The sequence below is a fragment of the Actinia tenebrosa genome, unplaced genomic scaffold (assembly GCF_029948245.1).
Source record: "Actinia tenebrosa isolate PJP-AT-01 unplaced genomic scaffold, QUT_ActTen_1.0 PGA_scaffold7__59_contigs__length_16204524, whole genome shotgun sequence".
Taxonomy (NCBI): Eukaryota; Metazoa; Cnidaria; class Anthozoa; order Actiniaria; family Actiniidae; genus Actinia; species Actinia tenebrosa.
In genome coordinates this window covers 3,304,856-3,325,714 of record NW_028292584.1, presented here as the reverse complement: position 1 = coordinate 3,325,714, position 20,859 = coordinate 3,304,856, and the positions used below count along the sequence as shown (strand labels likewise).

At 37.9% G+C, this 20,859-nt stretch overlaps 2 protein-coding genes and 1 long non-coding RNA gene across 4 annotated transcripts; all 3 read right to left on the bottom strand.

Annotated features, from left to right (window-relative positions):
* Positions 1-40: 40 nt before the first annotated feature.
* On the bottom strand, positions 41-10,172 carry LOC116297484 (protein O-glucosyltransferase 2). Its single transcript, XM_031705712.2, has 10 exons — positions 9,942-10,172; positions 7,340-7,542; positions 6,449-6,654; positions 6,036-6,113; positions 5,448-5,614; positions 4,440-4,677; positions 3,859-4,068; positions 3,109-3,198; positions 2,335-2,442; positions 41-372 (listed from the first exon to the last, which is right to left on the bottom strand). Exons 1-10 carry the CDS (start codon positions 10,136-10,138, stop codon positions 355-357), a joined length of 1,515 nt encoding a protein of 504 aa, XP_031561572.2. The 5' UTR covers positions 10,139-10,172; the 3' UTR covers positions 41-354.
* Positions 10,173-10,984: 812 nt separating this feature from the next.
* LOC148905357 (uncharacterized) lies at positions 10,985-12,626 on the bottom strand. The gene is made up of 3 exons (XR_016121776.1): positions 12,442-12,626; positions 12,091-12,278; positions 10,985-11,945 (listed from the first exon to the last, which is right to left on the bottom strand). It is a non-coding gene; the product is annotated as an uncharacterized LOC148905357 (long non-coding RNA).
* Positions 12,627-18,191: 5,565 nt separating this feature from the next.
* LOC148905356 (uncharacterized) lies at positions 18,192-20,347 on the bottom strand. Of its 2 annotated transcripts, none has more exons than XM_089039785.1 (2): positions 19,681-20,347; positions 18,192-19,573 (listed from the first exon to the last, which is right to left on the bottom strand). In XM_089039785.1, the coding sequence occupies exon 2, from the start codon at positions 19,342-19,344 to the stop codon at positions 18,871-18,873; it is 474 nt and encodes a 157-aa protein (XP_088895911.1). In that variant the 5' UTR covers positions 19,345-19,573; positions 19,681-20,347; the 3' UTR covers positions 18,192-18,870. Both variants share the same exon structure in this region, with proteins under 2 accessions (XP_088895911.1, XP_088895912.1).
* Between the last annotated feature and the right edge of the window lie 512 nt (positions 20,348-20,859).

Here is a 20,859-nt window from a genome sequence, read left to right as displayed (position 1 = left end):
CCTTTAGAGAACGTATTAAATCAAATAGTTTCAACGCAGAAAAAGTTACTTTGTCGTTTATTTGACGAAAACATTCAATGTTTAATGTCACACTCAGATTAACGTCATGCATTACATACAAGCAGGAAACAAATGTCAATATAATTTCATTAATTTTGGGGTATTCTGCAAAAGCCTCTTTAGAAATTAAAACATTTCAATGTAAGTTCTAGAATATTTGTTATTAGAAGTTTCTCTTCAAGAGTAATTAGTTAAAAATTCATGTAGAAAAATATTTTTCGCTTCGTTGACAGCCATTATGGTGTCAGAAGTGGGATAATCGGTTAATAGGACGCGCTCGCGTCTCCTCCTTCATCAAAGTTCGTCACGATTCTGTGGAAACAGGTGATAACAGGTTAGTACGTGAGACAGATTCAGTGTCGGACAAGATATAACTTGTAAGTGAAAAAATTAGGTGATTTTCTCATTAAAATCTTGGCAAGGAGTAATGGTTTCGCATCATAGGATTAATAAGTACAGGAGGGAATTATCAAAAAAGAATCTACCAGTCATCTAGATGTAATGGATAAAAAACGAGTTATTATATGCCAAACAAGCTATGAAATAATTAAAATAAAAACAAAGACTAATCTAGAAAGACCATGCGAACAAAATCCTGAGGTTGGGCAAGAAACATTTTAAAATTGTTTTCTCTCTCTTTTCTTTTCTTTCTTTCTTTCTTTCTTTCTTTCTCAAGATATCAAAATAATTTTTTTAAGCGCGGTTTTTTTTCCCTTCTAAGTCGAAACTATCATGAGTGGGAAAACTCGAAGTCGTCACTTTCAAATGGCGTGCTTATACTCTAAACCAATCAAAAGTGAGACGATGCACTCTCATGTACTGTCTGTATATCATATGAGAATATGTCTGTATATCATCGTTTAAACAACGCGGCCCACACTTTTACGATAGTAAGATTTAGCAAAGACAACGCGGTCTCATTTAATTGTCGGCAATATGATCAATAAAGCAGTACAAATTTTCCTACAAAACCATTACATTGAAGCTTAATATGTACGTTCATATCAAACGTGAAACGTCAGTTGACCAGTTAAAAAATATTCTAAATTACTGAATAGGAATAGACGACTTGCACTAACAGGTCACGTGATCCCTACCTCTCTTTAAACGAGCAGTTTTGTCAAAATAAAACAAAAACAAAAAACGAAAAGAGCATCTCGGCATTAGTAGGGAGGCGGAGTTTCAACTTATAATAAGCGAAACAGGAGAAATGGCATTGGATATAAAATTGAATGTTTTACAAGGATTTGTATGGGAAAATGCGCTGGATGGCACAAGCTTATCAGCCAACACTTTTCCCATACGAATCCTTGTAAAATATTTGATTTTATGTTTAATATCATTTCTTCCATAGTTAACATTTCTAACTGAAAGTCTCTTACTAAATTAGAGGTGCTCTTTTCATTTCTGGATTTCATATTGACTCATTTGCTCGTTTTAAGGGGGATGGGGTCACGTGACCTGTTAGTGCAAGTAGTCTATTGCAAACATCTCCAAGCAGTAGATAAACAAAAGAATATTTGTGTGATGAGAAAGCTTGTAAAAGGTAAAGTGAAATACAGGAAAATGTCTACAACTCTCTATTGATTGTTGTAAGTAAAATAATAAAACGCGTAGATTTGATGCAGGCTATAGTCACTTGCAGGAGCAGGCGCAGCTCAGTTGGTTAGTGCGCGACCTTAACAGAGCTTGAGGTCCACGGTTCGATCCTTAGGATCTCCACGTCTGTTTCGACTTCTCTCTAATCCGTGTAGCTTCAGCTTTGAATACTCTTAAGACAGAGCACTGATGGAGAGAGGGGGTAAAGTACGCACCGTCGGCTTCCATATAGCAATTAAATTTCAACTGAAGGAACTACCAACGTTAAATATAGGTACTTTACCTTTACTTTATTTTTGTCATAGCCGAAACTTCGTGTTTTTACAAAATCTACGCGTCTTATCCGTAATCTTACATTCAATAACATTAAATTGGCAGGTTAGAGAAAACATTACCAGTTATTTTCCATTCAGCCCGCAAAAATAAATACCTGTAAATATCAGAGACAAAGGATTTCTATTTTTTGCAAAGCAACAAGATGCACAGCTTCGCAGATCGTATTAAACTGCACCTTTCGTTTATTTGCGAAAGCCATGAATTAACACCCTAGTGAAAACGACAGGCTTGAAGACGAGTACGGATAGGAAACGCCTTCGAACCTTCGTCTTGCGGTCGAGTCCTTTTTACGAGATTGTTTGATATCTGTACTGATAACAGTGACGTAGTAGATCTTACTTTTGTTTTTCTTAGACAATCACATCGATTATCATTATCGTCTGGTTGTTTGATGTACTCCATGCCTTTGTGTATAACGGGTTTGGTTGTTTGTCTTTTGGCGTATTCCTGTGGGGCAAATAATAATAATAATAATTTGATGTATTTATCAACGGCTCGATCTACCTAAGCGACGCATGTGAAGTTGACCACAAACCAGGAAGCGTGGCCTGAACTCTTTTATATCAGAATGACATATTTGTGTCTAGGCTGGAAATGTCTTTTTTAATCAAACTGCTGGTGTGATAGGAACCATGCTGCGTGATTAAATTAAAGACGTTTTTATCCTTCTTCGATAATTTCTAATCTAAAAAAATCTACTAAGCTTTCGCTGTTGTATCACAGTGTGGGACAATAACAACATAGCTAGGCTCCAAACTAGGTGAAAGACCAAAGATCGAATTAGAATTTAGAAGTTGATTTTTGAGAAGGAAGGAAAACTGGAGAAAAACCCTCGAAGCACAGGAGAGAACCAACAAACAACTCTACTCATATACGACATCGAGATCGGCAGGACTCGAACTCGGGCCGCATTGGTGAGAGGCGGCGCATTAGCAGCGCACGCCACCGGTGCTTCCCTAATTTGCACAGGAAGAGACATATTAATAGATGTTCAATAGATGTAATATACCTTTCGGGGAATAAAAACTAAACTTGCTTTTTTATCACCACCATTCTGCCTTCCATCTTTTAGAGATGTGATTATGGTGTATGTAATAAATTATACTGACTCACCCTAAATAACACCCAGTGGTAACAAAACACATCTATAGCTTGCAGGTGGTCCCTCGCATACTGCTGTGCTTGTTGTGCAATTTTCTGAGCCTGGAAGGCATGTTAAAAGAAGATTTACATGACTGAAAGACATGTTCCAACAAGATAAGAATTCCACTGAAGGTGTGGTCATATTTTTCCTATTTTTTCTAGTTGAAAGGCAGACGGAGAAAATGGATGTCATAAGAATGGTATGTCATACATGACCAAATAAATAAATAAATAGGATTAATAAAATGCAGTACCATGTCTCTTAGAAAATCGTTGTGGGAGGGAGGGGGTGAGGCATGAAAACAGAAAGCAAAAATAAATGAATGAATGAATGAATGAATGAATGAATGAATGAATGAATGAGGGATGGATGGAGGTATGAATGGATGGATGGATGGATGGATGGATGGATGGATGAATAGATAAATGGATGATCTATCTCTTTTGAACTGGAGAACCAGGAAAACCCTTGAAGCACAGGAATGAAACAACAAACAACTCAACTCAGATACAACACCGAGCTAATAGGGACTCGAACCCAGGTGGCATTGGTGAGAGGCAAGCACTCTCACCGCTACGCCACCCATGCTTCCCATGGGGACACGCTTTTATGTTTCCACTTGAACATGAGGCTAGTCAGTTGCAAGTCAGTGCAGAACAGTAATGTTATTCAAATTGGTCAGCATATTTCAATTCGGTGTATAAAATCCCAATTCTTACCTTGTCATCATTATCAATGGCCCAATGAAGCTTTTCCTCTAAGTCTTTGAGGTCTCTTTTGAATGGGATATAGTGCTCCCATGGTTTGAGGTCTTTATAAAAATGCTCATAGTAATTGCTGTCTTGTTTAAGCACTACTGAATCACCGGCAATAAGGTATGGCATTCTGTATGCAGCTACTGTGCCGTCAATGTTTATTTGATACTTCCACTGCAAAGACAAAGCATTAAATAAGTAAATAATCAAATATAATTGTTGAAGTTTTAATGCACACATAAGGTCTTGGGCTACCTGTAGTAGTATTCTTCCACTAGTGGATCAAAGGACAGATATTACTAGAGTTATCAACAGTTTGTTAAGTTTTGCAATGTTTCCTCTTACAGTTCCCTGCGCCATCTTGAAAGGTAACCGGGCCGTGGGCTGGCAATTATAGAGACCTGTTTTGCAATGTTTCAGACATGTGAATAATTGTCCAAGGTGTTAAAAACAGGTCTCTTTCATTGCAAGCTCATCGTCTGTCTTGCTTTGATGCAAAGGTACGGCTACTTTTCAAGATTCCTTCATATACCAAATATTTATACCTTGAAGAAATCAAAAAATGATATGTGCTTCATCTTGGGACCATATTTGTTTTCATCATAAGGGAAAAAGAAAAAGTTTGTCAGAGCTACGTCATAGAGCTCTGGTTTCTTTCTACCCATGACCACTAGATCTAGTCTTTCTTGTCTGCTGTCTCTACCACGCCAAAATGCTTTGGGGATTTTGTCTTTCCATTTTGGACCAGTGTTGGCTTGTACTGATAGCATATCCAATGATACTCTAAACACACAATTGGAATACAGATTAGTATAAGCATTTGAAAGATATATTTAACCAAGGGATTCCTCTAAGATCGAATAAATAGATGACATGGATCAATTGATGGATGAGTGAAAGAATAGAAAAAAGAATTAAATAATAAATAAATGAAAGAAAGAATGAATGAATAGGTATTTGGATAAATAAATTTGTATGAGGATGAATGGATAGATGAATGAATGGACAAATAGGTAGATGAATGGGTAGATGAATGGATGGATGGAGGAATGGATGGATGGATGAATGGATGAATGAATGGATAGATGAATGGATGGATGGATTAATGGATGGATGAATGGATGGATGGGTGAATGGACGGATGAATGGATGGATGGATGGATAAATGGATGGATGAATGGATGGATGGATGAATAGATAAATGGATGAATAGATTGATGAATAGATTGATGGATAGATGGATTATAAATAAATGAAATGAAAAATGATGGATGATAGATGGAATGGAAGAATGAAAGGATAGATGGAGTTGCATGGATGAATGAGAGGACGTGTGTATGAATGAGTGGGTGTGTAGATGGATGAATGGAAGAATGGGAGGATAGATGGAGCTGCATGGATGAATGAGAGGATGTGTGGATGAATAATTTAGTGTGTATATAAAAAGAAGGATGGTTGATTGCATGAATGAATGATTCATCAAAAAAACAAACATTCAAGTATGCACAACATGTCAGAACTTGAGTGAGCAAATGGTTAACTAAAAAACACACCTTCCCATTGCTTCAAGTGCTGCCTCTGTTAAATCATAAGTCGGCATGACAATATCCAAAGTCTCTTCTGACCCACACCAAGATAAAACTGGTAAGGGGTTGTTTTTCTTGTTTTCTAACGGCCAATCACCAAGATTGACAAAGAATTCCATATCTGGTAATCTAACCTAAAAACATTGAATTTATTTATATATCACTTTAACTCATGCGAAATATCATTCTTTGAAAGAGAGAACTACAGGTTGAAATGGCACCATTTATTGGTCTAGTTGTAAGAAAAGAGAACACAAATTTTATCAGAGAAAAATGCTCAAATCAACGGAGTAGGCCCAACAAACTCTAGTACTGACATGTCAAAACCAATTTATTTATCTTATTTTCTAAAAATAATCAATTTATTCACATCATAGTGCAAAAGGAGATACACAAGGTTAATAATCCTATCAAGAATATCCCCATGCTAACCATAATGCTAAAAAATCAAACTTAATATTACTCCCATTGGTGAAATGGGAGTGTACTGCCACTATTTCCATAATGTGTTTCAAAATCATAGTACAGATCTATTTTTAAGAAGTAGAGATTTACCTTTCTTGATAATGACAGTAAAATAGCATCCATGAACATTGAAAAGCCAACATGTTCACCATGAGTCTTGCGATAAACCTTAAAACAGAAGTGAAAATTCTTAGACGTTAAAAACACCTGATACCTACACCTGTAGTAAGTGATTTATTTATTAACAAATAGTACAGCTTTTCCATGCCCTGTTCTGGCAGTTGTAAAGCACGCAGGGAGTGATGTTTGCAAGAATGAGAGAATAGGAAGAGTTATAGGTGTTATATGGATGGCGCCCATCAGCAACTATGCTCCATTTACTAATAAGTTCTCGGCCAATCAGAGCATGAGTAAGTTTTATCTAAGCCAAGTAATAAGACTGACAAACTTCCAGCTTTATATTTGACTGTCATCCAATAATTCTTTATACTTATATTAATTACCTTATTGTTGATAACAGAGTAATGACAAAGGGCATTGTGTTTACCAAATCTTTCAACACCTTCCTTGGCAAGCCTCTTTAAATTGATTTTACTGAATTTCTGTAAGTCTCTATCCATCTGAGAAAAATTATTAGGACACTGCATGGCTTCTTCCCATTTTGTTGTATCAGATTCTGGACAGTAACAGCCTTCATGATATACACCTCCTAGAATATCAAAAAGGATAGGAAAATCATAAAAATACCACTGTTTACATTCATTGCTATAATGCTTTGAGACAAAATATTGCTATAGGTTTATGGACAATACACTACCATCAATCACTTCCCATCAATACTCCTTTTACAGTTCTGTTTAGTGACGAAGAATAATAGTTACAAGTCAAAGTTGAAGTTGCTGCACATGATAAACTATAGTTTTGCTATGTGCGGCACCTCCAACCTCAACCTGGGGCTATTATTCATGGTCACTAAATGGAACTGTAAAAATTTGAATAAATCGTTCCCATGTACCTTCTCTTGCTTCCCATGTACCTTTACCTTGTCTAACAATTTAGTTGATTGACAGCAGTCATGTTTTGTCTCATTCAGTGCATAGCAATGAAAACAATTGCAAATTACTTTGAACTGCCTATCAATAAACCTTTTTGGGAATAATATTAATTTTCAAATTTCAGACCAAAAAAAATTTTTTTATTTTGGAGAATAAGATTTTTTGTTTGAGTTGTGTCCATACTCATGTGTCTTCTCACATAGAAGCAGTAAAAAAAGAAATAATACTCTAGGAAATGACTTGAGGATTGAAATGGGAAAATATTTTTCTCAAGGTACGTGTAAAGAGGTTCATGATTGGAATACTGTGAATCCTGTGATCAAAGATACAATAACAAACCTGTTAATTGGTATGGCGATTGAGCTACATGTTTATCCTTGTACAACACCTCTATTCTTAAATCTCTGTAGCTAGCAAACAGTCGGAAGCGCACAATAAAAGAACCATCCCATCTGTCCAATAATTGTACCCACACTCGTGCTCTCCCTTGGCTTGTCGTTATCCTTACATCAAAAGTATTCTCCCCTGGACTTTCGGTTAAACTGGAAAAAAGGGGGTATATTAGTTTGTGAATAGGAAAATACAGGAAATGAAAAAAGAAATAAATAAATGTGGCTTTAAGAAACAACAGGAGCCAATAATCTAGAAACGTACAGTTTTGACTCAAGACAAAATTGAAAAATTATTATTAATAATTAATTAATTATACAGCTTCTCATTAATCCCAATTATTTTCTTAATTGGACAGGTCTTGTTGATATGGGATTAATTAGGCAGCTATATAATTAATAGGTAATGGGATTTCATGCTCCCCAATCAAGAAATAATTAGACTTGAAAATTCCTCTGACTGCCAAATTGGACTCGGCCTACGGCCTCATTCAATTTTGGAAGTCCTCAGAATTTTCGTCGTCCCAATTATTATTACTTAATTGGACAGCATGGAGTGCTATTACATATACTAATTAATATCACATACTGTGGTCAAGCAATAACGAATGATGCCAGGAAGATATATCAAGAGGAAGTTTTATACAAAAAGATAATGAAACCTTCAACCCTCTAACAATATTTTTAAAACAAAGTTTAAATTTAGTCTGCGTAAATATATATCCTATAACTGTTTTGAATACCTCACTATAACGATGCCTAAATAAGTTGAATATCTTATTCAACCAGATGGTGATAATTGAATTTGCAAGACAAAAGAAAGTAAAACCCATGCTAAAGAAACTCAATTTTAATTGAAAACTTTTGAAATAAGCTATGATGTGGGCTCCCTGTGGTTTTGGTTACTACAACATTCAATGAGGTGATAATCAAGCCACTCCAGCAGAACTCCAGCAGATCCGAAATAATGACATAGGACTTATGTCACTGCAAAACTGAGGTGGCATGAAACCTATGAAAACTGACCAGTGAAAAATAAAAACCTGTCCACCATTACCTGGAAATCAATAATTTCAAGAAAAAAAGTAATACCTCAGTTTTGTTAATTTTCTAGATTCTGATTGGCTAACAATTTCTCTTAGATAGCTGGCTGTATGGAAGTGTGATAAATAATATTTAACATTTTGGTACAATAAATGTTACATAGAGGATATTCCATGGGCGAGCGGAGATATGAAATTTATCTTCGAGAGTTGAAAAGATCTCTCGCAAGTGGGCGCGCTGACTCGTGAGAGATTTTCAACATAAGAGAAAAATTTCGTATCTCCAAGCGCCCACGTAATACTCTGTTTATTGTATAATTATCCACAAAATCAACTTAATAAGCTTTTTATTATTATAAAGTTTTTATTTATAAACTAATAGCTTAAATACACAAGGCAAAGATATTTTCACATGTGAAAATGTTATTTTTTACATGTTATTTTCACATGTGAAAATATCAGTTTTTCAAAAAGGAGAAATATATATAGGTATTTTATGGATAATTATATGATAAATTGAAATAATCTCTTAGGTTGCCAAAGTATTGGTGGTAAACAAAAACATCGCAAGTATGCCCACATGCAAGCTGGTAATTGGTTGCTGTTGATAAAAAAAACACATCAACAGCCAATCAGAAGTCACAGTAATGTCCCTTATGTCCTACTAAGATACAAAATATGCTCTTAAAGTCTTATTAAGTTTTAAAAATAAGTTTGGTCATGAATGAAGGAGATCATAAAAACAGATAATATTTAGATCAAGGGTCTGTTAATAATTTGAGACAACCATAAAATGATAATGTTGGTTGATTTTCAAGGGAAAAAATGAGGAAATATTATTGATAATGACACTTCAGTCTTGTATTTTAACGACAACAATCTTGAGTCCACACTGCTTGCCTACCTAAAATATCACCTGCTGATCAAACAAAAAACATACAGAACATACCGAATAATGAAAAAGTATTTGTGAACAGCTGAGAATAATACTAGTAAAATGCTCCAAAAATAATCGGGAAGATGAAAAACTTCTCTGCATGGAACTTCTATCTGAAACTACTGAGCTAAAGAAAAAATAGTTCAAGTTCAAGTTCACTCGCAAAAATGAAAAAATGAAATGAAACTATGGTTACAAAATATTGAAATAAAAAAATATATAGTTGAAAATGTTACAAAAGATCCTAGTTGTTATGATAAACGTGATCAACTAGAAAAGCTTAGAGAACGAGTAAGTTTGCTTGTGAGGAATGCTTCAGTGAAAAACTGTAAACAATGTTTTATTATTGTGTTATTATTTCCGTTCCCTGAAATAGCAGCCATTTGTGACGAATGTATGATAATAATAATAGAATAGTATGAAGTAAAGCTTCACATGAAAATAAAAAGTCGTTAGATTTAAAAAATATTAAGAGATCATGAAACGCTTAATGATTAATTTGCTCATCTACCAGTTCATTAATGAACATATATTAAATAAATTGAGTATATTAATCGAATTTTTTAACTTACTTTCGTCCTTGAGTATCCACTGTTTGAATGAAGAAGTACCTCGCCGGGACAACAGCACCATCTCGCAAACCAGGACCCCATATTAAAGTCTTTTTCCTGCTTATTCCCGCCCCCTGAATAACTATAAAGCTTATACAGAAGGTAACGAGAAGTAGTATTTTAGAATTAAAGACCATTTGTGTGAAATACTTCGACATCTGTCTGCGCTGAGTTTGGGTGAAAAATGATCTGCGGGAATCTCCGGCCTATTTACCTACCTGAGGGACTGGGGATAGTTGGCCAGGCTACTAAATATTTCCCGCCAAAAATAGTTTGGCGCCCACTGCGCACGTGAACTACATGTGAACACATGGCAAAGGAAAAAAAACCGGATTCCCAAATTCCCATCCAATTCCCAGAGAGAACGAAATTGGGAACGTGGCACTGATTCCCAATGTTAGTTGGTTGGGAATTTTGTTTTTTCTATTGGGTATTAGAAGGAAATTCCCAACAATAAATCCCAACGTTGGAATTCGAATTGGGAATTCAAGGAAATTTCCAACAATTCCCAATTTGGGAATCCGGGTTTTTTTCCTGTGTGGATGGTTTGATGAATTACTTTTTTCCTATTTATCCTTTCTTTCTATTCACAACCTATGAATTCAATTATGAAAACCTTAAATTCAACATGGGCCGCAAAAAATTGCCATAATTAAGGACTTTACCCCATTTTCCCTACTATTATTTCTTCTCCTTTCAGTGTTCTATCCTTCAGTTTCCAAAATGAATTTCCGTTTCACATAAGACGGGTATTTCTATCTACCCATTATCTTTCCTCTCACTCCACACCATTCCTCCCCTGCCATAAACACAGATGGTGTTGGGAGTAATCAGGAATAACGTGAACACATTAATTTGAAAAATATTTTTCGGAATTAGAACCGGCAGGTATTATTCGCTTTCGTGACTTCAAAGAAGGTGGTCAGTTTTTTTTCGTTTTTTTTTTTAATTGAAAATAAATAAGATAAATAAATAAATATCTTTAGTGTCTAGTATTTCTATGGCACTTTCGCACTAATTGGGGACACTTTACACTCACACACACCAAGGGTGGATCCAGCCAAAATTTTAGGTGGGGCTAATTGAGTTTAGGGGGGACTAATTGAGTTTCTTCCGTCAACACAACGGAAATCAATATAAAAAAGCATCGTTTTTTTCTGCTGAAGGGTAGCTTCAGCCCCCCTAGTTTGCCCCCCTGTCATATATCTGATTGTTAATGTCATACTGATCACGTGACTGTACTCTGATATATAATGATCTAGTTTGTAAACAGTGATTCAGAACTTGTACTAGCGAGAGCACGAATAAATCAATCTATAAATCTATAACATGGTGTCAGAAGTGGGATTCTGAGAACTCCAAAGAGCAATGGCGGGATTACAATGGGCAGCCCCCAACCCACCATCATTCGAAGGGAACGTTAGCGAAGCCTGGAGGCGCTTCGAGGAGCATTGGAAGCTATTCGAGAAGACAGAGTTGAGGACAAAGTCTGAGGAAGAGAAATGCTCGTACTTTCTTTTATGCATTGGGGAGCAGGGTCGAGAGATTTACAAAACGTTCAGTTTCGACAGGCCCGAGACAACCACTGATACAGATGGGGACACGGTCTGGAACAGAAAAACTACTGATTTGGTTACTGCCTTCCAGAAGTACTGCAACCCTCGCAAGAACGTGACTTACGAACGCCACAAATTCAATACCCGAAATCAAGAAGAAGGGGAAAAGATAGATCAGTACGTTACTGTCCTTCGAACACTTGCTTCGACTTGTGAGTTTTCCACTCTGGAAGAAGGACTAATCCGTGATAGGATTGTGTGCGGTGTTCGCATGCAAAGCTTAAAGGAACGCCTACTCCGCGAGACTGACCTAACGCTACAGAAAGCCATGGACATTTGCCGAGCAACGGAGGCTTCGAAAGAGCAAATGAGATCTATCAGTGACGACAAGCCAACTAGTGTGGATGCCCTGAAACACAAGGGAACAAAACATCAAAAGCAATACTCAGACAACAAACCACGCCACACCAATCCAAACAACAGGCAGCATGGGCAACAATATGGAGACTCAAAGCGAAACAAGAATTGTGGAAACTGTGGCAGAGTGCACCCACCGAAAGCATGCTTTGCATACAACAAAAGCTGTAATTCCTGTCATAAATTAGGCCATTTCAAGGAATTCTGCCGATCGAAAACAGTACAAGACCTTGAATACTCGAGCGATGAATCAAGCTCCGATCACGGCGTGGATATGGTAATTGACTCCTGCGAAACCAACGGCAAAAGCGAGGAATATGGCAAACTGAAAATAAACGAGAAGTCTATAATGATCAAGCTAGACTCTGGAGCTGAGATAAATATCCTCACTAAGGATGATTTTAATAATGCGGTCCCTAAGCATCAAAGAAAACAGAAGCTCAGAGCAAGTAACGCAAAGCTAACAGCATATGGCGGCCACAAAATACCTGTACTGGGCAAGTGCTATCTCCAGTGTCGTAACAAAAATAACAAACAAGTTCTAGAGTTTCAAGTTGTGGAACAAGGAAAATCACTCCTTGGATGCGAAACCTGTAAGAATATGAACTTTATCACATTCCATAACGTCGACAAGGTAGCTGAGAAAGGAGAAAACGAAGACAAAACGACGGGATCTAGCATTTCTGGTTTATCCGAAAAACAAATACTTCAGAAGTACTCAAGCTGTTTTGAAGGGCTTGGCTCCATTTCAGAGCCATATCACATTAAGATTGACGAATCCATGACACCTGTCATTCACCCACCAAGAAAACTACCAGCTGCGCTTCGAGACAGGGTGCAAACCAAGCTAAATGAAATGGAAGAACAAGGCGTAATCCTTAAAGTCGAGGAACCAACGCAATGGGTCAACTCGATGGTAGTCAACGAGAAAAAGAATGGCGATCTGAGAATATGCATAGATCCGCGTGATCTTAACAAAGCAATCAAGCGTGAGCATTATCAACTACCAACTCTACAAGAGATAATGGGCAGGCGCCAAATACTTCAGTAAACTAGACGCAAAATCGGGGTTTTGGCAAATCCCGCTGGACACGGAAAGTTCCTACTTAACCACCTTCAACACGCCCTTCGGGAGATATAGATTTTCTGTCGTCCCTTTTGGCGTTATCTTTGCTCAAGAAGTCTTCCATCGAACTCTCAATGAAAAGTTCAACGACATAGAGGGATGCGAAACAGACATCGACGACATTCTGGTCTGGGGTCGTACAATAGAGGAGCACGACGCGCGCCTCGAAAGAGTTCTTAACCGGGTGAAGGAAATCAACCTAACACTGGGGATTGACAAGTGTGAACTTCGCCGCCAGGAGATAACCTATCTTGGCGTAACACTAACACAGGATGGGCTAAGACCAGACAACAACAAGATAAAGGCAATTACCGAGTATACTAAACCGGAAAGCAAACAAGACGTTCAACGTCTTCTAGGCATGGTCAATTTCGTAGCGAAGTTTGCACCCCATATTTCTGAGGTAACTACACCACTCAGGGAACTGCTCAAGAAGGATACAGAATTTCATTGGATAGAAATACATGATCAAGCGTTTTCGGATCTCAAGGCTCTGCTCACGCAACCGGAAACTCTACGCTACTATGACGTGTCTAAACCTGTCACTTTGCAAGTTGACGCCTCGCAGAATGGGCTCGGTGCAGCACTCATCCAGGACAATGGTCCTGTGGCTTATGCTTCAAAGGCATTAAACGAAACTCAGAAACGATATGCGCAAATTGAAAAGGAGCTGCTAGCAGTATTATTCGGCTGCAAACGCTTCCACCAATTTATTTACGGAAAATCTGTCCTTGTTGAATCTGATCACAAGCCATTAGAAGCAATATTCACGAAGCCGTTATCACAGGCGCCATCAAGGTTGCAAAAGATACTAATGCAACTCCAAGCTTACGATATAACCCTCGTATACAAGAAAGGGACTGAAATGTACCTGGCAGACGCGTTATCACGGGCATTTCCTACTACCGTAGTAAACGAAGAGTTCGAGAAAGAAATGGATTCCGAAAAGTTCATACATCTAATGTCTACGGAGGGCTACGTGACGGATCGCAAGCTGAACGAGATTCAAAATGAAATAAACACAGATGAAACGACGCAAATATTGATCAATCAAATAAGGAATGGCTGGCCGGAGAATCGACATCTGGTACCATTGGAAATTCGAGAATATTACCCTTACAGACACGAATTAACTGAAAAAGATGGACTTGTCTTTAAGGCTCACAATGTGCTTATTCCCGCGAAACTGAGATCAGAAACACTGGCTAAGTTACACCGCGCACACCAGGGCCTAAACAAGACAAAGCGGCTGGCACGCGAATGCATATTTTGGCCTGGGATGAGCAAAGAAATTGAGGATATGATATCGCAATGTCCCACATGCTTGGAGCAAAGGAGGACTAACTGTAAGGAACCATTACAACCACACGAGCTTCCCAAGCGGCCATGGCAAAGGGTCGCGACTGATCTATTTGAATGGAAGGGTAAACCTCACATAGTAATTGTTGATTACTACAGCCGTTTTCCTGAAATTGCTGAATTGCGTGACATTAAATCGCGAACAGTCATCAACAAATGCAAATCTATATTCAGTAGACACGGAATTCCCGAAGAAATCGTATCAGACAACGGTCCACAATACGCGTCCCAAGAGTTCACTAAATTCGCATCAGACTACGGGTTTACTCACACTACAACAAGCCCCCACTACCCGCAATCGGGCGGGATGCACGAAAGAGCAGTACAAACAGCAAAGGCTATTCTGAATAAAACGCTGCTAAGTGGTCAAGACCCGTATCTGGCTCTGCTTGACTACAGGAACACTCCCATTAATGGAGTCACGCCATCACAAGCACTAATGGGCAGAAAATTACGCTCCGATATCCCGGCAAAACCTTCAACACTAACTCCTAAACTGATCGACCACCAGGAGTTCATCATGAAGAGGAAAGATGATCAGGTGACTCAGAAATTCTACTATGATAGGTCAGCAAAACCCTTAGAGAGCCTAAAAAAAGGGGACACCGTAAGATTCAAGCAAACTCCTGAATCACCTATCTGGAAACCCGCTACAATTGTGGATTCTCACCATACCCCAAGGAGCTATATACTTCAAACAGCCGATGGTGCAGAATATCGAAGAAATAGAAAGCACATCATGAAAACCAAAGAGCTACCTACACCACTCTCTACAGAACCCGATTCAACACCGACGGAAAATCTTGAACGAGCTGAATTAGCTATAGAGAACAAACAGGATGACATGAGTCCTCCTACGAATACGGACGCATGTGTACCCACAACGCGGCGATCTGGAAGGATTGTCAAACCAGTGAAACGTTACGGATTTGACAACTAGCGAATTGTATGTTTAATTTTAGACATTCCTTGAACAATTGAACATTTATCTATTATCATGGGTTTGTTTATTATGACTTGATTACTACGTGATTTAACCATATCAAAACCGTATACTCAAATTTCATATTCTATCATCTCTTATTGATAACCTTTAGAAAAAGAGAGATGTCATATATCTGATTGTTAATGTCATACTGATCACGTGACTGTACTCTGATATATAATGATCTAGTTTGTAAACAGTGATTCAGAACTTGTACTAGCGAGAGCACGAATAAATCAATCTATAAATCTATAACACCCCCCTGGATCTGCCCTTGCACAATACCACTACAGTTGATTTTAAGAAGGGAGGAAACCGGAAAAAACCCTGTCCCACTTGGAAAGAACACAGAGAGTTAATATGTTTAAGAGCGTATGTCTGTAAGCGTCGAGAATCTTAAATCAGTTTCAAAAAATCGAATTTCTTTTTATTGTACCAAAACAACCCTTTGGGTAAGTTGTTTTAGGAAATAATATCAAAATGTCCCAGCGCGCTTTTATTTTTGAGAAAATTGCAAAAGTTTGAAAAATCGATTAAAATGGGTAATTTTCCTAATTAATATGCAAAAATCGATGGCCATCTTTAAAGAGCTCTCAATAGATCAAAAAGAATCCAAATGAATTCATATTTCCCAGGTAGTTAGATCAACTCTATATCTTTAAGAATGGTTCAAGAATTTGTAATAAATTGCTTTTTAAATACGAGAAATCGGCCTTCTAAAACATGTTGTGTTTTTATGATCGAGCGGCAGTCAAATTATAGGTGAAATTCAGCCTCCAATATCGCTGCTGGTACCTAATAAATCGAAAGAACACTTGCACAGCACGAAAGTACACATATTCTAGTTTACTTGTGCCAAGTTTTAGCTCCGACTATTAAAATGCCACCGCGTGAAGGAATTTCAACTTGTAGCGTTCAAACACGCTATACGGCTAATCAATTACACGGGTTGTTTATCAATATAACACTAAATCGACTCAATATTTTTCTTTTTTAAAATTTTTGTATTAAGATGGTTTGCCAAGAGTATAAAAAGCATAACTAGAGAGTAAATACTCTTCAATCAAGTGGTCCTCTGTGTTAATCCACGATAATCGAGCGCAGCTTGAGCTTAAAACCATGTCACACAATCTGGGGTCAGGACAAATGCACCCCGTCGTCGGTGGCTTTAGCTAGATTTCTTCTCCAATGCAAAAGATTTATCTCCTACTCTGAGATACCAAATGCTCTATGAATTTAACCGGTTTTTAAAATATTGAAACGGTTTTTGATGAATTATTACCATGACTGTCTTGAGACTTCCATGTAAACATTTAACGTCCTAGCGAGCTGTCAATGGCACTCTAAATGAACACAATACAATACAATATACAATACAATACAATTTTATTTGGCACCTTATACTAATAGTACATGAGTGTTTGATTCCAAATATATTATAGGTATATATATATATACTATGTATTAGATAATTTTCTTAATTCATTTTCGCGTATCAGCATACATTGATGAATGTATGCTGATATGGCTCTTTGTAGAGACGCTGATTTTGAATTGATTAAGGACATGAAACGACTGTCAGCGCTCATATTGTTGGAATTAATGCTGGTGTTTTTTTCTATGGACTCTCTTAAGTCGTTTCTATGAGAGTTATATAGTGGACGCCAGACTAGGAAGTGTTTTTCGTTTTCTACTCCCGACTTACACACTGGGCAAATCCTTTCATCGTGAATGAGATAAGGCCTCTTATGCCTCCCCGTTTCTACTTCAAGCTTATGGTTACTAATTCTTAATTTTGTAAGCGCCACTCTGTGCTTAATATTGGTGACTTGACTTAAATATTCTTCGAAGTTATGATCCGTTTTGAACTGGCGAAAGGCTCTGAGTTTATTTTTATGTCTGTCGTCTTTCCTTTCATCGTTGTGGAGATTACTCCATGGAATTTGCCTCTCGATGTCATATATTCTTTGGGTTATTATTTTTCCATGTTCATACCATCTTGGAGAAAGTTCATTTTGTTTCATCCAAATTATCCCCAATCCGAGTTGTTCTAAAGTAGTTTTAATTTTTATGCTCCAAAAGGCTTTTTTAGTTTCATTTTTAATATCACATGAATTCTACCAAATCCCCGGGGGGGGGGGGGGGGGGGGGGTACTTTGCCAGAATTTGGGTAGGGGTGTTCCGCTGGGATTCTGAAAGGGGTACCCTGTTTATGACAAAAAAACTCAAATTTGTAGACCCTGTTTATGACAAAAGATATAATTTATTGCACTGAGTTCCTGTTTCAATTATCATGTCATCTCGCGTATCGTTTTTTTACGGCCATAATAACCAGTTTCGGTCAATACGAAAGTAGAAACCCTGAATATGACAGGAAGCTCAGGGAGAACTTGGAACTTAAATGAAATTGCATACCCTACTTATGACAAGAAGATCGAAAAACCATACCCGGATCATTATCGTAACTTACCAGTTACCAAACCACCAAACTTTGATTACTTGGTCTGAACAGATATTGCAAGTTTCTTTAACTCCATATATCATTAAGCATTTTCCCTGTTTTAACGGATGGCAAGACTGTGGAGTGACAATCGGAGCATGCTTTGTCACTACAAGTTGAATTAATTTTCCCAAAAAAGTTAATCGTTATCTATTTGAAAACTTTAGTCAAGCCCATCCATTATTTTCCTTAAAATGTTGAGACTTCGTTAATGATTTTTTACTATTCCAATTAGAATTGCAATACTAGCCTTTTTGTGACTGAGCAATTATTCAAGGACTCTTTTTTATTTAAAACAACTCTCTTTTATCTAATAACTTGAAATACCACTCGAGAGCTGGAGGACACTACATTATGAATATGGCTCTTTTCGTATTCTTTAGCTTTAGGAGTGTTTTAAAAGAAATCTAAGCCTGTTATTTGATTTACATATTACATTTTGACGAGCAAAGTGTATGAAACCGCCTGAGAAAACAAATTTTCGTAGATGATTTAGCTGAAGTATAATATTTTTGAATTATTTTGTACAAAAGTGGAAATTGACGTCATTTCTTTCTTTCCAGTCTTTCCGGTTGTTTTTTCTTTCTTTATCTCTTTCTTTCTCTCTTTCTTTTTCTTTTTCTCTTCTCTTCTCTTCTCTTCTCTTCTCTTCTTTTTATATTGAACAACGACAATTAGAGTGCTGGATCTAGAACATCTACAAACTTGGCTCCAAGTTGCTTAAGAGCCTTACAAGAATACATTGATGTGTTTTGACTGTAAGCTACGATGAAACTCATTGTTGACAGGTACAATTATTAAACACGTCTTTCAGTAGTTCCAAATAAGGGGCTTTGCGACGAATCGGAGGTTTAGGGACTTGAAGGCCAAGATTTTCACATATGAGCTGCAACATTCCAACTTTTAGATTTTTTTAAGGTATTATCTTCAGTCATGGCACAAACGTTCTAATGATCGAAGACAATAGGATGCTGCAGATGGATGGATTCTATTGCTTTATCTGTGGCAGCTGCAAAACGCTCTTCCTCCTCGACAGCGTGAAGGTCAAGCTCTGATGGTGTTTGCTTTCGGATCTTGGCCACAAGGCGTGAAAAATAGGAGGCGATTTGCTGAGTACTCAAAAACTCTGGAACTTTGAAGAGTCTCTCTCCATCTTGACCACGCGCACGCCTCATCTCCACAGCAACAGCTTCAGCATTAGCTTTCCTCCCAGTCGACAGACCAATTTGGAATTTTGCGGAAAGATACGATTTTTGGTTTTTGTTAAAGCGGTACGCCTTTTTCGTTGCTCTGAGAGCCCAGGCTTGACTAACAGGGGTGACGCTTGTTTTCCCCCCTTGAACTGGAGCTGCTTGGAAAGTTGGTATTACTCTAACACCCTCTTCTAGCTCGCACTTGTATCCCATCTTAGCGAGATCCATAAGGGAGTGCTTCTCGAGGGCCCTAGTACATTTTTCGGAAGTCAGAACGTTTCTAAATTCCCGACCTTTTGAAAAACACGAATGCAACCATCATGTGGGCAAGAGAAGAGTGCTTGGGAAGTGTGGTCTGTACTCATATCTTCCGGCTCAACATTCTGCTCAGCGGGTTCGGTTAGCGTCTCCGATTGGGTCTTGCGAGTGGCTTGGGGAGTGAAATATTTGAATTCTCCTGGTGAGAAAGACGAGATAAGCCATTTATAATTGGCCTCCGAAAGAAAAGGGTAAAAAATTATTTGGCAGAAAATGGCAAGAAATCTAACTCAGTAATCCATTTACCTGTAGTCGAGGGCTTTTCAATTCTGAGGACTTTCCCAGTGCCTATGCCATAAGCACGCCATACTTTAATTTTCTCTCCAGACACAAACTCAAAATTGTTAAGCTTACTTATGCTTGGGATCTTTTGTGTGGTCTCTTGAGAGTTAGCAATGGATTGCAGTGAAACGACTCGAACACCCTTTACTCCCCCATTGGAAAGGATGGCACTCTCTAGTTGTTTGGCGGTAACAACATCATTTCCCTCATTAATATACACGCGATGTGTGATTTGCATGTTGCTGCCAACCTATCTGCCGCTCCTTTACCTCCCTGAGGATCACTGAAATCAAGACGGGCTATTTATACTCCAGTAGATCGTGATATTTCTGGACATGAAAGGATCGTTGTGGCCGAATGATAACACCCAGCGTTGTCTTGACGGAGGTATGCCTTACTGATTTCAGGGTGTTCTTGCTTCAAGGTTCGAAGCACATCCTGCATTATAGAAACAACAGCTGGGCTATCTTGGCTGCACGATTGAATCACATGAACGAATCCCTGCCACTGTAGCTTGTCATCAAGTCGCCGGTACACAACAGAGATGTGCCAAGAGATACCACGCTTACCGGTAAAAGGCAGGCAACGATGAAAAATTAATAAAACGCAGACTATATTACCTGCACGAGCCAACAATAACATCATTTCATTATGCAGGGACGAATCTTCACTAATGCCAAATATTTCAAGATACCTGGAAATGTCTTTTTGACAGCCAGATATAGCAATAGATATAGTGCACTTGATCTGGATAATCTGTACTGGTCCCGCAAGGACTATATCCAATAAGAGCCGAAAATCCACAGAGCGCCATCGTACCTAAACAACCCAAAAGCGGGCTTACCAAGCTAATATTAGCGCGTTGTATTAAACGCTTATAGATAACGATTAACTTTTTTGGGAAAATTAATTCAACTTGTAGTGACAAAGCATGCTCCGATTGTCACTCCACAGTCTTGCCATCCGTTAAAACAGGGAAAATGCTTAATGATATATGGAGTTAAAGAAACTTGCAATATCTGTTCAGACCAAGAAATCAAAGTTTGGTGGTTTGGTAACTGGTAAGTTACGATAATGATCCGGGTATGGTTTTTCGATCTTCTTGTCATAAGTAGGGTATGCAATTTCATTTAAGTTCCAAGT